This window comes from Thalassophryne amazonica, chromosome 5 (assembly GCF_902500255.1).
Source record: "Thalassophryne amazonica chromosome 5, fThaAma1.1, whole genome shotgun sequence".
In the NCBI taxonomy this organism is placed as follows: domain Eukaryota; kingdom Metazoa; phylum Chordata; class Actinopteri; order Batrachoidiformes; family Batrachoididae; genus Thalassophryne; species Thalassophryne amazonica.
The window spans coordinates 28,313,441-28,330,475 of NC_047107.1; the positions used below are offsets into that span (position 1 = coordinate 28,313,441).

At 40.1% G+C, this 17,035-nt stretch overlaps 1 protein-coding gene across 1 annotated transcript in view; it reads right to left on the reverse strand.

Moving 5' to 3' along the window:
* npc1l1 (NPC1-like 1) overlaps positions 1-8,906 on the reverse strand; it is a 32,191-nt gene extending 23,285 nt beyond the window's left edge. Inside the window, exons 1-8 of the mRNA XM_034169548.1 lie at positions 8,865-8,906; positions 6,436-6,594; positions 5,328-6,236; positions 4,914-5,207; positions 4,589-4,812; positions 1,756-1,856; positions 1,502-1,674; positions 1,219-1,347 (exon numbers count right to left, since the gene is read on the reverse strand). Of these exons, the coding sequence (XP_034025439.1) occupies positions 1,219-1,347; positions 1,502-1,674; positions 1,756-1,856; positions 4,589-4,812; positions 4,914-5,207; positions 5,328-6,236; positions 6,436-6,594; positions 8,865-8,906 (2,031 nt within the window). The remainder of the gene's footprint in view (positions 1-1,218; positions 1,348-1,501; positions 1,675-1,755; positions 1,857-4,588; positions 4,813-4,913; positions 5,208-5,327; positions 6,237-6,435; positions 6,595-8,864) is intronic.
* Positions 8,907-17,035: the final 8,129 nt, after the last annotated feature.

A 17,035-nucleotide genomic window follows, 5' to 3' on the forward strand; every position in this document is an offset into this window, starting at 1 on the left:
ATCCTTGCAACATGGGGCCGTGCATTATCCTGCTGCAACATGACGTGATGTTCTTGGATGTATGGCACAACAATGGGCCTCAGGAACTCGTCACGGTATCTCTGTGCATTCAAAATGCCATCAATAAAATGCACCTGTGTTCTTTGTCCATAACAGACGCCTGCCCATACCATAACCCCACCGCCACCATGGGCCACTCGATCCACAACATTGACATCAGAAAACCGCTCACCCACACGACGCCACACATGCTGTCTGCCATCTGCCCTGAACAGTGTGAACCGGGATTCATCCGTGAAGAGAACACCTCTCCAACGTGCCAAATGCGAACGAATGTGAGCATTTGCCCACTCAAGTGGGTTACAACGACGAACTGGAGTCAGGTTGAGACCCCGATGAGGACGACGAGCATGCAGATGAGCTTCCCTGAGACGGTTTCTGACAGTTTGTGCAGAAATTCTTTGGTTATGCAAACCGATTGTTTCAGCAGCTGTCCGAGTGGCTGGTCTCAGACGATCTTGGAGGTGAACATGCTGGATGTGGAGGTCCTGGGCTGGTGTGGTTACACGTGGTCTGCGGTTGTGAGGCTGGTTGGATGTACTGCCAAATTCTCTGAAATGCCTTTGGAGACGGCTTATGGTAGAGAAATGAACATTCAATACACGAGCAACAGCTCTGGTTGACATTCCTGCTGTCAGCATGCCAATTGCACGCTCCCTCAAATCTTGCGACATCTGTGGCATTGTGCTGTGTGATAAAACTGCACCTTTCAGAGTGGCCTTTTATTGTGGGCAGTCTAAGGCACACCTGTGCACTAATCATGGTGTCTAATCAGCATCTTGATATGGCACACCTGTGAGGTGGGATGGATTATCTCAGCAAAGGAGAAGTGCTCACTATCACAGATTTAGACTGGTTTGTGAACAATATTTGAGGGAAATGGTGATATTGTGTATGTGGAAAAAGTTTTAGATCTTTGAGTTCATCTCATACAAAATGGGAGCAAAACCAAAAGTGTTGCGTTTATATTTTTGTTGAGTGTAATAAAACTGACAAAAAACTAGAGAAAAAAAACAAAACAAACAACAACAAAAAAACACCTGACTTCACAGTCGGGACTTGCCCCATATCTAGTTGTTCAAATATTTCACCAACTTTTAAGAAAATTGGTTTAGTAGTTTTTGAGTAATCTGAACACGTCCTATCATGTTGATTTACCAGAAGGCGTTTCCACGATGAGTACTCCCCCAGGGCCACGGCGATGTAAATAAAGATTACAGCATAACTGATCATGAAGATGGGGATGTCTTCTGCTGTTGTCCTGTTAATCTCATCCTCCAAAGACCTCTGTGGACAGACAGTGACAGTGAAGCCTGATCGAAGTATAGCTGTTGCAGTTTGAAGTCTGTCAAATCCAATATCGACTTGAATTTATTGATTCCTATTCCACAGATTTTTGTTTTGCTTTTTGTTTGTTTTGCTTTTGTGAGACTCTACGTACCTCTGCCATATATGCAAAGCTGAAGTTGCACTTGGGGTTTTTCTGGTACTCTTGGACAATCTTAAGAAACTCCATCTCCCACTGCATGGCCACTTTAAACTTGGGGTCATCACGAGGGAAGTTGTTGAGTGAAAAGGTCAGGATGAAAGCCTCAGCATTGATGAAGTCTTCATCTGGGACATACAAGATAAACAATAGTGAAGTGCCCAAGAGCTTGTGACAATTCCACGGTGCAGACGATGGACAACACTCACTCTGGTAACCTCCCACAGCCAGAAATGGGAAGACTGGAGCACCGTAGTCAGCCATGCAGCTCATACCTAAATCAGTGATGTCTTTGAATGACAAGGGAGAACTTGAGGAGTAATGGAAAAAGAGAAGAAAACATTCATTTAGTGAGTGTTCACCTTGATTTAATTTGTTCTAATTACAACATATTCCCGAGCAGCACGGTGGTTTAGTGGTTAGCACTGTTGCCTCACAAGAAGAAGGTCATGGGATCGATTCCCACCTGTGGCCTTTCTGTGTGGAGTTTGTATGTTCTTTCTATGCTTGTGTGGGTTCCCTCCAGGTGCTCCAGCTTCCTCTCACATCCAAAGACATGCAGGTTAGGTGAACTGGAAACTTAAAAAAAAAAAACAACAAAAAAAAAACGTTCATAGGTCTGTGAGTGTGACTGTGTTTGTTTGTCTATATGTGGCCTTCCGACAAACTGATGTCTTGTCCAGGGTGTACCCCACTTCATGTCCTGTGATTCCTGGGATAGGCTGCAGCCCCCCACCCCTCTGCGACCCTTAATTGGAGTAAGCAGGTATAAAAAACGAATGGATGGAAGCGCATTCGGTGTAAAACTTGTGCCAAATACCAATGCGGATCTGGCTGTATCCGCTGTGGCAACCCAGAACACAACGGGAGCAGCCGAATGGAAAACAACATTTGGAACTCAAGATCGGGTGGAAGAGTGAAGAGACACAAAACCCTAAAAGCGATGATTTGGGGTGCCATGGCATCAGCTGGTGTTGTCCCACTGTGTTTTATCAGGTCCAAAGTCTATGCAGCCATCTACCAGGATATTTTAGAGCACCTCATGCTTCCATCTGCTGACAAGCTTTATGGAGCTTCTGATTTCCTTTTCCAGCAGGACCCAGCCCACAGTACCAAATCTACTAGTAACTGGTTTGCTGCCCATGGTGTTACTGTACTTGATTGGCTCCATAGACAATACCCCATAGGTTCTCCATGGGGTACTATCAAGAGGACAGTGAGAAGACACCACACCCAACAATACAGATGAGTTGAAGGCCACAGTCAAAGCAACCTGGGCTTTCTTATCACCACAGCAGTGCCACAGGCTGATCACCTCCATGCCACGGCTCACTGATACAGTAAGTAATTCCTTTCAGCTTCTCCATTTTTTCACTCTCGGTTGCCACAGCAGATCCGAGGTGGATCTGCTTGTTGGTTTGGCGCAAGTTTTATGATCTTCCTCCACATTACACAGAGAATGGGCAGGTGTAGCCTTGTTGTTCTGTAAACAAGCACATTAACTTGGCCACCGCCATGCTCGCCACACTGATGCAATAATTCCTTCAAAAGGAGCATCAACCAAGTATTGAGTGTATAAATGAACATGACTTTCAGAAGTTTGAAATTTTTGTATTATAAATACTTTTTTGTATGGCTCGTATGAAATATTGTAATATTTTGAGATATACATTTTCTTTGTTTTAGAGCTCTAGGCTGTAATTATTCATATTAAAATAAAAAAAAAATGCTTGAAATATTTGTAATGAGTCTAGCATATATAAAAAAAGTTTCACTTTCTGAAATGACAAAAAAAGAAATTGCATTTGATTTTTTACTGTATTCTAATTTTTTGAGATGTGCGTATAACAAGGAAGTTAGAAGAACAGGTATTTTTTGATTGAAGATTATTTGGAAGAAGGGAGGATGTCTGAAGGGAAACCAACATTTCATATTTAGCTTACAGTGAATATTACTGAAGTTTAAATACCCAGGTTTGTGGGTGCTGTAGGTGGAAAATGGGATGCAAAAATAATCCATTCCATCCAAGTGGAAGAGTGAATCACAAGTGTTGCACGAGTGGAGTCAATGTCAGGTTCATAAGACCAGCAGTGATAATGGGTGGGTGAGTTATTGAAAGTCAAGAAGTTTTATATAGGCCCTGATGCCTGTTGTTATTACTTAACATGAAGTGGATAAGAATCCAGGTCTCCCCCTGGGCAGGATGCCAGCCCAACACAGGTGACTTCACCAATTAAGGCTTGTACCCATTTGCAGCTGGGTGGACTGAGACAATGCAGATGAAGTGTCTTTTCAAATTACACAGACAAGTAGCATGAGCAAGATTCAAACTCAGACCTCCATATTTGCAGGCCAGCTCCTTATCCACTGAGCTACCTGCACTACTTTGGCAGTGAAGGGAGTAGTCCAAGAGCCAAGTGGTTCTGGTCACCATTTTTGCTGTTTTTACCTTATAACTCCATAACATTCAGTCATAGATTGTCCAAACTATACCTTTTTGGAATCTTTTTGATCAGATAAATAATGTGGTATACTTTACAGTATGACTAGTATTTTTGAAAGTTTACCCTTGTGTAGTCCTACATTGACCCCTACATGGCTATTGCAACCACCGTGGGATGGCTATCATACTTTTTTTGTGGGCCATAGCGGACCAAGGTTGGACTTTACGTGTTGTTTTGTCCACTTAAGTGGTACCAAATAGGTCAAAATTGGCTTTGAGGTCATGGATGAGAGTGCAGGACAAGACAATGCTGAGATAAATGTGGAAAGTTACAAAGACTAACAGAATAAGAAATCAGACAACCAGAGACCCATGAAAACATAGAGAAATGTGTAAACTATTTAAAAAGTAGGTTAAAGTGGTTTGGACAGAAAAGACGATGAATATATCAAGAAAAGTGATGAAAATGGACATACGTAGAGGGAAAGAGGAAGAGGACGGATAAGGTAAAAGAAAAGCGACACTGGTGAGGAGGTGCAGGACCTGGCTGGATGGAGCAGGTTGACCAGAAATTTCATGGAAGTGACATGAACCCTTACTTTAAGCAGTAGAATAAGTGGTCTCTCCAGTCCACCTCTTTGGTCACTCCAAGTTCAGTCATGTTCACCTTAGCATTAATGTTGTCCAAACTGTTCTGGAAGTACTGTGGCAAGCTATTCACCGCACAGTCTATCAGGGAAACATTGGATGGATTTAATGGTGCAAAGCAGACATCTTTCAAGCTCGCACTGCGGTTCAGATCCTCTGACCAGAACTCTATGCTCTGTGAAGAAAAATGTCATGACATTTACTTAGATGAATTTTTACAGACGTTTAATGCAAAAAAAAAAAAAAAAACTACTGGAACACTTAATGGGGATTTACTTGTATTTGTTTCTGGAGCTCTAGCAATTCAATAATGAGATCCTTGGATACAAGACCACTAAAGTTCAGCTGTCCAAACAAAAGAGAGTCGTAAATGTGGCCTTTTCTGTCAGGTGCTGTCAATATTAGCTGATTAGTTCTGAAGAAAGGGCCAAAGTGCTTGTCGTGGAAGTCTTTCTCCTGGCGGGCCCGGCTGTTAGGAGCAGACCACAGCTCAACTGGATCAGTGGTGAGTTGAATAGACATGAGGCCTGCAGAAAAAACAGCTACCACTGCAGCAGACACCAAGAGAACCTTAAAAGATAGAAAACATGAACAGATATATCTTCCCCTCATTGGAAACAGGTTCCTCAGTAATACTAGCGAAAACCACATTTGTAGAATAACACGTGCATATTGTAGATGTGAACTAACCGTGAGGGGATACGAAGCCATGAAGGTTCCCCATGTCTGAAACAGAGAGCTTAGGAATTCCTGGGCAGCCAGGCTGTTCTTGTCAGCACAAGTAATCTCTGACGGATTAATGACCTGCTGAATCACATCATTCCTATTCTGGTCCTTGCCTTTTCCCTTCCTCTTTCTTTTCGCTGCATCCTTTCTTGTCTTGGACCTCACCAGACAACAAACAAACAGGTAGAACAGGAAGGCAAATATCAGCAGGCAGAATAAGATAACAGAAATCACCAAGAAGCCATCACTCCCCATCAGACTGAAGGGATTTGCAGGCTGAGGAAGTTTCAAACTTTCACATGACTCTTGGCAGTCCTGGCAGGAGCAGACCTGGCCTCCGGATGGCGTGGTCTCATTGCACTTTAAAGCCCGTGTGTTGTAGGGAATCATACCCTCCGGTACTCCCTCAGTGACTCCCTCTGGAATCAGCATAAAGTCAATGTCCAGTGGAGCCAAGCCATTGCTGGAGTCTCCCTGGAAGTCCAACCAGCGCTGAGGGGTACACAGTTTGGAGCCATACCGACCACACATGGTACCAATAGCAAAGCCTCCTGTGGCAGGGATCCTGACATTTTTACAAGACTGAAATGCGTCTTCTACAAAAGTGGCGGAGAAAAATGCTTGGTAGCCCACCACAACCTCATTTTCTTTTCCTTTATAAGTCACATTCACAGTGTTTAAGACTTTTACCAATAGGCTTTGGTTGGCACTGCAAGTGTTGATACAGTGCAGATATGCAAAGTTTTCAGCACAAGAAGGGCATCGGTTGAGTATAGCTTTTGACATTGACAAACTAAAGTCCAGGGATGTCAACTGATTACTGGAACAGCAGGCATAGGTGTTGTTTTCTCCACGATCCAGCATGGGGCACACCTGCAGGAAGAACAAAGGGCATTAATGCCTCACTGTTTGCCGCCAGATAATTTACGTTATCTAATATGGTGCTTCCACCCGTTTATTTAAAAGACATATGAATGTAGACTTTTTTCAAGATGTGTTCCTGTTTTTTTTTTTTTTTTTACATTTTAGCCCTGCCCTGTGAGTCCTTTGTATTTGTAAAAACACTACAGACCTTTATGAGTTTTTCATAGTGCTTTCCCGTGACGTGCCGGGCTTCACTGTAGTTGAAACAGGGAACTAAAGGAGGAAAGATACTCTCCACAAATGGGTTTCTGCCACACTCCTCATAGAAAACGCAGTAGCCTGGTTGGGGCTGGGCCTCCAACACGACCTGCATGACAGAAGAAGAAAAAGTCAGACCTATATAGGCCCTGAATGTGTTTCGTACCTGTGCTTATCCGTTTCGTAGCATGAAGCAGATGAGTCGATGACTACTCCTGGATGGAACGCCAGTCCATCCAGGTTATTTCCCAAGGCAAGGCCAGTACCCATGGCGGTACAGGTGGACTAAGACTATGTTGGTGAAGTGTGTTGTCCAAGGACATGCACACAGTTTGCATAACTGTGACACTACAGGTGTACATATTGATAACCCAGGTTAGATTACAAAAAAAAAAAAAAAAAAAAAAATTACATTAAAACAGATTAGTCAGCAGTATTTACATATATTAAATTTTTTTTAAAATAATCCAGAGCAACAATCAGATTGGTTTTTATCAATGATTTGTTTTATCGTCACTATAGTAGGGCAGCATGGTGGCCAAGCAGTTTGTGCACTTGTTTCCAAAGTGGAGGCTTCCCAGTTCAATACAGCCACTGCCCATTCTCCATGTAACATGGAGTTATGTACATCATGAAAGGTATCCGGCATAAAACTTGTGCCAAATCGACATATAGACCCACTGTGGAGCTCATGGAGAAATGGATTTGTGTGGGGAAAGCATCCAATATAAAAATGTGCTAAGTTCCAATGTGGACCTGCACTGAATCTGGTGATCCTGAACAGACCGAGGGCCATCGATTGACAAACACAACATACATACAACTTTTGTCATTAGCTGGTAGTCTGGCCAGAATTGCATGCAGTGGTCTGATCTCTTATGGGGACAGTGATTCAGCACAAATGTGGATCGGTACGCTTTCATTTTTAGGTTCATATTTTGGAAGAAAAAGGTAAGTTAACCCATTTCTTTTTATTCTTCTAAAAATTCTGGATGGACTAATGCTGTTGTTTTGCTTCAACTGGTTCATTTGTTGTTGCAGACAGAGCGGGCTGATCCCACCTCCTACAGAAAAAAAGGAGACAGAGGGACAGAAACAGTGCAACGGTTTGAATTGGAGGTTTTGGCCACTGAATTCTGGGACACAATAGGTATTGAAAATGTGAGTCCTAGTACCTCGAGATGGCTTTATCACCTCACACGAGCACCAAATTCAGGAGCTACTCACACATGCTGACAAAGGTGGCAAATGATGCCATGAAAGCAAAGCGCGTCTAAATTATGTTGTTTTATATTTGATAAAGGCAATAAAAGTAAATCCACCTGTAGGAGTGCAGATCTTTTGAAATGAAACTGGCATTGGAGTTAGTTATCCTTTTTGTAAGTTCAGAATTGGCTAGAAATTAATTAATTAATTAATTTATATATATATATATATATATATATATATATATATATATATATATATATATATATATATATATTTTTAAAAGAATAAAATAAACTAGCGTGTTGCTGGTGGGGATCCACGGGCTCTAGATTGGGTAGTGTTTGTAAAATAGGTGGCTGACATTTTTCAAGGGTGGTAATAAATTCTATAAAGTTTCTATAATGAGTTGGAATGGTGTGTGAGTCCAGAATGTTTTTTAGAACCTTAGACCTCAATAGTTTTGAAAAGAAGTACTCAGCCCTTTTATTTCCTATAATTATGCAATTTTTAATGTTAATTACTGTCTTTTAATTAATTAAAAGACATTAATTCATTATTCATAAACTGTTTAGGTTCTTATCATATGCACATTATTATTATTATTATTATTACTATTATTATCAGTATTATTGTGATTTTATTTTATTATTACTTCTATTTTGTCATTTGATTTTTAAATGGACCACAATGGGAATAAGAGTTTTCACTTTCTTGTGTCATCTTGTGTTTTTAATGTATTTACAGTTATATTGTGTACTTTCATCAAACTTGCTAAATACAATCACGCATGCATGCACACTTTTAATATATAGATGATGTAGCAAATTTCATGAAATTCCTCCTAAAAGTGTGAAAACAGTTCATTTCAGAACATTGCATACCCTTTTTAGGACAGATGGACGGATGGATGGACAGACAGACAGACAGACAGAAATCGCCACAACATAATCTCCCTTTGGGCCTTTAGCCAGTGGGGGTCAAAAATTTAAACAAAAACCTTCTCGATTAAATTTTTAACAAAGTTTAAAATTAAGGGAAAAAACAACCAAAACTCAGTTTCTCACTTGTGCTGGCAGATAATATCCCATTAAAGTACTTTAACATTTGTACGATGGATATAAAAGCTGTTAACACACGTAGGCACAAATTGCTGTACAAACTTAAACTTACCACACAAGCCAACAAAGTGATGAGTGCCGCTATTTGGATCATGATTACAGTGTCACAATCCTCTAGTTTAATTTTAATGCTGGTTTATCTGAAATACATGAGGAAAAATAAGATAATTAGAGGTTCCCTGCTCTGCTACAATCAATGCATCCGTCTGTCCATTCATCTGCGATGTTTTCAAGGAAGACAAACACCACTTTTGTGATGTCACACCTGTCCTGTCTGGTGTGATCCAGTGGCTGGCCAATCACCACCATGAATGAGCAATTCTAGTGTGTGATTATTAACGTGATGAATGCTTTTGATATGGTTGCTCTGGAGACACAAAGCAGAAAAACTACAGGAGAATCCTACATCATGCTCCCAGTTCCACATACAGTGAAGAGAATCTCCTCTCTGCTGCTGACCCACTGTGATAAACATCCAGATCATTTTTATTTTCCTCAATTCAGAGGGTACTCAGTGTCTAACATGGAAAGAACAGCAGGCCTGAATAAGAATAAGAATAAGAAAGAACTTTATTAATCCCGAAGGAAATTGTTTAATTTTGAATGTTACTTTTTAAAGCGTACTGCTGATAGAAGGACAGAATAGCAAACTGACATCCTGACAGATTTCTTTCTGACTAAATATTGTGGCAGCAAACAGCCAACACGTGTAACAGCTTCCTGAATAACATCCTGCAATCTAAGATTAGCTGTGCAGTTATCTTTTTTTTTTTTAACCACATTAAGGTCACTGACGAGATAAAACTGCCTTCCACAGCACCGTGTCAAGGTCATCGAAAACATTACAAAAGCATTTAAATACGCGATAAACAGATATGTGAAAAAGTCAAGAGATATTATCATGTACTTTGTTCATCTTTGTTACAGCAATGCAGATCTCTTGAGATTTTGACCAGCACAATGAAAGACAGACCACATAAACCGTTTCTTTCAAATCATATTTTCAAGCCAAACTTTCAAATCATAATATTATCATTTGTTTGGTTTTATTAATTCATTCATTTACTGGAATCTAAAATAAATAAACAGAAAATATATATATATTTTTTCCTTTGTCTTTAAGAAAAATGTTAACTCTGATTTATCTTTTGACCCTCTTGGCATGTGTTTTATAATCTGTGCATTATCTTGATCATAATCTGTGCATTATCATATCTAATCTTTATGACTGCATGAGTAAACGGCGATGTGGGACTTTGTGCATTCAGAATCGGCCTGACTTCAATTCTGCATTATGGGATTTTTATGCAGCAAATGTTGTTGAGTTGATTAAAATGTGTTTCATCATAAGTCTGTGTCGGAATCAGAGCTCACCTTAAAGACCCCGCAGACTCTCACTGGCAAATACATCATGCAAATATGAGTCTGTAAAAGCATAAAAACAAAATCACATTAAAACTTTGCAACCTTATGGAGGTCATAGAAAGCTGTCTTTGTTATTTCTCTAATATGTAGGTCAAAGGACAGTGTGGGCTCAAAGGGCACCCCAAGACTTTTTGCTTTATCACTGTGATGAATGACACACGAATCCATGGTTAATGTTAGTTGATCAAACTGATGTCCATCTCAGTCTTGTCAGAATTTAAGAGAAATTGCTGGATATCCAGTTTTTCCACTGTAGTCATGCAGTCCTCTAAAATTCTAGTGTGGGTGAGATTATCTGTGTTTGTTGGCATCTAAAGCTAAAAGTCATCAGCATGGCAATGAAAAATAATTCATAGCATTGCAATATCTTATCAACAGGTGCTATGTAGACAGAGAATAACAGAGGACCTAGTATGGATCCCTGGAATACCCCATATTTTACTGGAACAAGATTTGAAGTAATGTCATTATAGAAGACACAATGAGAGTGACTAGAAAAGGAAAATGTCAACCTTAAGAGAACACAACTAATAATACCAAAATAATTCTCAAGCCTATCCAATAATATGCAATGATCAACCATATCAAACATGGCACGAGGATCTAACAATAGCAGCACTGTGGTGGTATCCAAATCCATCGCCAGCAGATCATTCACCACTTTAATAAGTGCTGTCTCTGTGGAGTGGCACATTCTAAATGATGACTGGAGTTGTCAAAGAGGTCATTATCAGCAAGATAAAACACAAACTGCTGTGAAACCACTTATTCAAGAATTTTTGCGCAAATGGGCAGATTCAATATCAGCCTATAATTTTTCAGTGAACCCAAATCTAAATTAGGTTTCATAAGAATCACTGCAGCTTTCAGAGTTGTAGGAACAGAACCTCAGGTTAATAGCAGGTCCATAATTTTCAGCACAGTGGGTCCTAGTGTAGCCTACACGTCCTTAAACAGTGTAACAATATCAGCTCAAATACACAAGTCATGCTTTTAGCAAGGTTCACAAGTTGGGGCAGCATACACAGTGAAATACTGTCAAAAAATTTTAAGTCTTGGCATCCAAGCAGAGATGTACTTATATCAGTTATAAGATCTTGTAATGTGACTGAAGTATGCAAACAAGCAAACAAATGGGCACAGGTGAAAAAATAGCCTCTTTGGCAAAGGTATATAATAATAAATTTAAATATTATTCATATGTAAAATCCTAGTAACTAGAAATGGGTAAGATTTGCAATGGTTTGTTAGCGTCAGAGGTATGCACTCTCCAAGTGCCATGCTAGTTTTGATTCTGGCTAGTTTTGTTGGTGGTAGTTTTTAGCAATTTAATTATTTATTAATTTTATTTATTTATTCATTTGTTTGCTTGCTTGTTTATGTATACTGTATGTTTTTTATTAAGGCAGGCTACTCTATATTTTTGTACTCTTTGGTGATGTTGCAGTGACAATTATGTGTTTCTTTGCAAACCCACTAAAAAAGCTATAAAAATTAAGCATGAAGAAAGTGATGGGCACAGCTGCACTGCTGTCAAGCCTGGCACCATGTAGGTTTTTTCCTTGTGGGTCTTGCCCCTCCTCCTCATGTAGATCTGGATCTGATTCCCCCTTCACACCAACCTATGTCCTTGATAGTGACAGTTTGTAATCGTCAAACTGTTCACTGCCTGCATTGTCCCAATCCAACCAATTGTAAATGGGTACTGGCCTCTTGGCTGGGGAAGTAACCTGCAACAGACTGGTGTACCATCCAGGTGTACCATCCAGGGGGATCCAGGGATAAGCACCCACACTAATCTGCAAGATCATGTGCATTAATTGCTTTAAATTCTAACACATGGTGATTTCACACATAATGTTAGAACTTTGTTCAGTATATTTGGACCTAACTGTATTAACACACAACCAAAAGCACATGGTCGCTTTGGCCCCTGAAATTATTACCTTTCAACTTTGATCCTGACAGACATCTTGATGTTTAATAGTAGCAAATTTTGCATTTCTATTTGAATTATAACTCAGCCAGCAACAAACCCCCCAAAAAATCCAAAAATATGCCCCCTAAAAATGTTTTTATTTAAATTGTGACCTACTTTCTTACAGTTAAAACCAACAGTTTAATAGGTCATATTTGAGGAAAATATCTTTAAAAACAGTTTTTCTATTATGACCTTGTCTCTAACTTGTGCTGCAGTTTCAAACTATTGATATGTTAAAAATTACAGGTGTTGAAATGTTTCCCATCTGCTTATTTTTGTCTTACAACTAAATTGCTGTTTCACAGTTGCAAATAGTGTGTCTACACATTATATCAAAGTGACAAAATAAGAAACGGATATTGATTGGCATTCTTTTAGCGGCTCACATTTTTGCTGTGGGCATCCACAGCAGATCCTGCATGCATAAGTTTTACACACAACTCCACATGTACAAAAACACTGGAGCACAAGACATTATTTTTGGGAGACAAGAGCAAAGAGCATTTCTGTTGCAGCACCTCTGATGAAATGGAGTAAATTAGGTAAATTAATGCAAAAGAACTCACAGGAAACCCTCGTGACAAAGGTTGACTAAATTTTTAAAAACATTAATTTGCATTCAAACAACAAAATCATATTTTATTATTGTGTGAGTTTAAAACCTTAGTTATTATTATGATATTTTTTTTATTTGGTGTCACACAGTGGTTATCACAGAGGCTCTTCTTTTTACGAGTTGTTATCAGTCATTATTTATGGAGCTCCCTGATGGCAAGAACATGAATATTATCTTCACACTTTGGACTCCCACACAGGTGAAGGATAGTTTCCTCTTAAGGGACGATTATCTGCCAAAAGCTTAAGAGGATATAAAAGCTCAAAGTGATGTCACTGGGACCACTGTGTGGTTTATCATTCCACTGTAACTGACAAATTGTCCCACAGATGCTGTTTAGGTATTCAAGCAGGTCAGCAGAAGCAGATCCTTATTATAAGTGACTTGGTCTTTCCTGTGGACCCAGTCTGTGGTTGGCCCATTCAAATTTGTGAAGAAGCAAATTGACCTCAGCTTGTGACAAAGAGCCAAACACCTGGAAAGAAACCTGCCTACTTTGGATTTGTGATCGCCAAACTGTTCAAACTGATAGACTTTTTTGTTTTGTGCAAATATTTGCTCATTTTGAAATGGATGCCTGCAACACATTTCAAAAAAGTTGGGATAGGGCAACAAAAGACTGGGAAAGTTGATGAATGCTCAAAGAACACCTGTTTAGAACATTCCACAGGTGAACAGGTTAACTGGAAACAGGTGAATGTCATGATTGAGTATAAAAGGAGCATATATGCTACTCTGGAACCACCCCTAAACCCAAACAGTTCAACTGTCAACCCCACTGAGGTCCTTAGACTGGGTCTCATTAACATAAGATCACTGTCCTCAAAATCATTGTTGATCAATGATCTAATTATTGATCATCACTTAGATATGATTGGGCTATGTGAAACCTGGCTTAAACCTACAGCTGTCCTCCCCTTAAATGAGGCCTGCCCACCAGCATATACATTTAGTCACATCCCTCGTGATGCGAAGCAAGGCGGGGGTGTTGCTCTTATTTATAAATCTAGGTTTAGCTTATTAGCTGTTGGGGTTACAAATATAACTCATATGAGCATCTGATTCTCCGCACTGCTCAGGATATTACACATTGCCAAGGTCAGAAGAATAAAAATCAGTCGTATTACTTTGTCACTGTATATAGGCCTCCTGGGCCATATTCTGAATTCTTAGATGAATTTGGTGCGTTCATCTCTAACTTGTCAACTAGTGTAGATAACATTATAATCATTGGTGACTTTAACATTCATATAAATAAGCCTTATGATCCCCTCTGCAAATCATTTATGGAAATTGTGGATGCATTAGGATTTCGGCAATGCATTTGGGATTCGACGCACATTAGTGGAAATACCCTGGATCTGGTTCTCGCACGTGGTATTGCTGTCACGAATATTGACATCTTGCCTCTAACATCAGTGGTGTCTGATCACTCACTTATTAAGTTTACAGTTTCGCTGCCATGTTTAGTGGAACAACAACCTTATATATCATTACGGAGATGCATCAACTCCTCAACTAAGACTGAACTCGAAGCTAGACTGCCTGATGTCTTAGCTTCACATTTGCAAATACCCAGTCAGTAGACAGACTTGTGGATAGTTTAAACTCAGTGCTCAAAACTACACTCGACATGATTGCACCACCTGTGTTAAAACTGCACTCCCCCAAATCACAGTCACCTTGGTTCAATGATTATCTGCGTGACCTCAAGCATAAAGCAAGAGGTCTAGAACGGAAATGGCGTTGTTCAAAATTAGACGTATTTCACCTTGCGTGGTGTGATGCTATCTTAGACTATAAGCATGCATTATTGGCTACAAAGCGGACCTACTACTCTGATTTGATCAAAAAAACAAGCATATCTCAAAGTTCTTGTTTGACACGGTGGCAACACTTATGCATGGACAACCACCTGTAGTTCGCTGTCCTTTTACAGCACAAGATTTCCTGGATTACTTTGGGAAGAAAATAGAAGACATCAGGTTAAACATATCCCGGCATGCCTTAACCCAGCCACTACACCCTGCTATTGAGGTGGGCACCACTACTGAGGTATTACCTAGATTTACAGAATTTGATAGTATCTCACTAGGCATGTTGACAAAACTCGTAATGTCAACAAAAAGAACAACCTGTTTATTTGATCCTATACCAACAAAACTGTTTAAGGACCTGTGGCCCACTCTTGGGCAGACTGTGCTGGAAATTATGAACCTTTCTTTAACTTCTGGATCTGTTCCTAAATGTTTCAAATCTGCAGTGATTAAACCATTACTTAAGAAACCTAATCTTGACCCTAGTGTTTGAAAAACTATCGGCCGATATCAAATCTATCATTTTTCTCTAAAATTCTAGGAAAAGTTGTGTCACTGCAGCTCGTGGACTGTCTTACTGAGAATAATCTCATTGAGCCACTGCAGTCTGCTTTTAGAAAACATCATTCCACAGAGACGGCTCTCACTAAAGTGGTGAATGATCTTCTGCTTACAATGGATTCGGACACCACTATGGTTCTGTTGCTGTTAGATCTCAGTGCTGCATTTGATACAGTGGATCATCATATTCTACTTGATAGGCTGGAAAATCATTTTGGGATTACTGGGAGTGCCCTTGCATGACTGACATCATACTCGACCAGTCGTTCTCACTGTGTTTTGTACAGTAACACTACCTCTAACCTTAGTGACATGAAATTTGGGGTTCCACAGGGGTCTGTATTAGGCCCCCTGCTTTTCTCCCTTTATATAGCACCCCTTGGGCACATACTGCGGCCTTTTGGGATTACCTTTCACTGTTATGCAGATGATACTCAGTTATACATGCCGATAACTGCTGGTAATCTCATTCACATAAAATCCTTAGAAGATTGCCTTGCAGCAGTGAGAAGTTGGATGTCGAGAAACTTCCTACTTTTAAACTCTGATAAGACTGAAATGATGGTTCTTGGTCTAGTGAGACATTGACATCAATTTGACCAGTTAATGCTCAGCCTTGGCTTGTGTGTCATACATCACACTGACAAAGTGAGGAACATTGGGGTAATTTTTGATCCATCGTTGTCCTTTGGCCTCCACATTAGAAATATTACTAGGACTGCTTTCTTCCACCTGCGAAATATAGTGAAGATTCATCCCATCCTGTCTATGGCTGATGCTGAGACCCTGATCCATGCATTAATCTCTTCTAGATTGGACTATTGCAATGTTCTATTTTCTGGTTTACTGCAGTCTAGCATTAGGGGTCTCCAGCTGGTTCAAAATGCTGCAGCCAGACTTTTGACACGAAGCAGAAAGTACAACCACATTACACCCATTTTGGCATCCCTTCACTGGCTTCCTGTCCCAGTGAGATCAGATTTTAAGGTTCTGCTACTAACCTATAAAATTATTCATGGACTGGCACCCCCCTACCTATCTGACCTAATTAAACCTTATGTACAGGCCCGGGCTTTACGTTCTCAGGGTGCAGGACTACTTTGTGTCCCTAAGGTGAATAAGACGTCTGCGGGTCACAGAGCTTTCTCTTATCGTGCCCCTGTTTCTGTGGAATGATCTCTCTGCGTCAATAAAACAGTCAGATTCTGTGGAGATTTTCAAGTCCAGACTTAAGACGCACTTATTTTCCCTTTCATATAGCTAGCATACCGGTACAGTTTTGTTTTACGCTTTTTACTCTTTTAATTAATTTATTAGTAATTGGAGCGGGCTGTGGCCTCAACTTTACCTACATTCTGGGTCTTTTAGTGAAGTTTAGGGCTAGTGGCCGGCGATCACCTTAGTATTTCTTCTGTTTTTCTTGTTGTTTAATGGTGGCAAATTATACAGTAGTTTTTGTCTTTCTGATGCCCGATTCTGTTTTTTCTCTCTGTTTAAGCTGCAGCTCCATCCAGAGATGGGAGTTGTATTTGTGTTGACGACCCTCCTGTCGTTCTGTGAATTGTTTCTGTAATTTATGTTTGTAGCATGGCCCAAGCAGAGGGTCACCCCTTTGAGTCTGGTCTGCTTGAGGTTTCTTCCTCAGAGGGAGTTTTTCCTTACCACTGTTGCTGTTGGGGTTGGTAAGGTTAGACCTTACCTGTGTGAAGCACTTTGAGGCAACTCTGTTGTGATTTGGCACTATATAAATGAAAATAAATTGAATTGAAATTGAATCCCCAAAAGGCTCAGCCGTTCACAAGCAAAGATGGGGCGAGGATCAA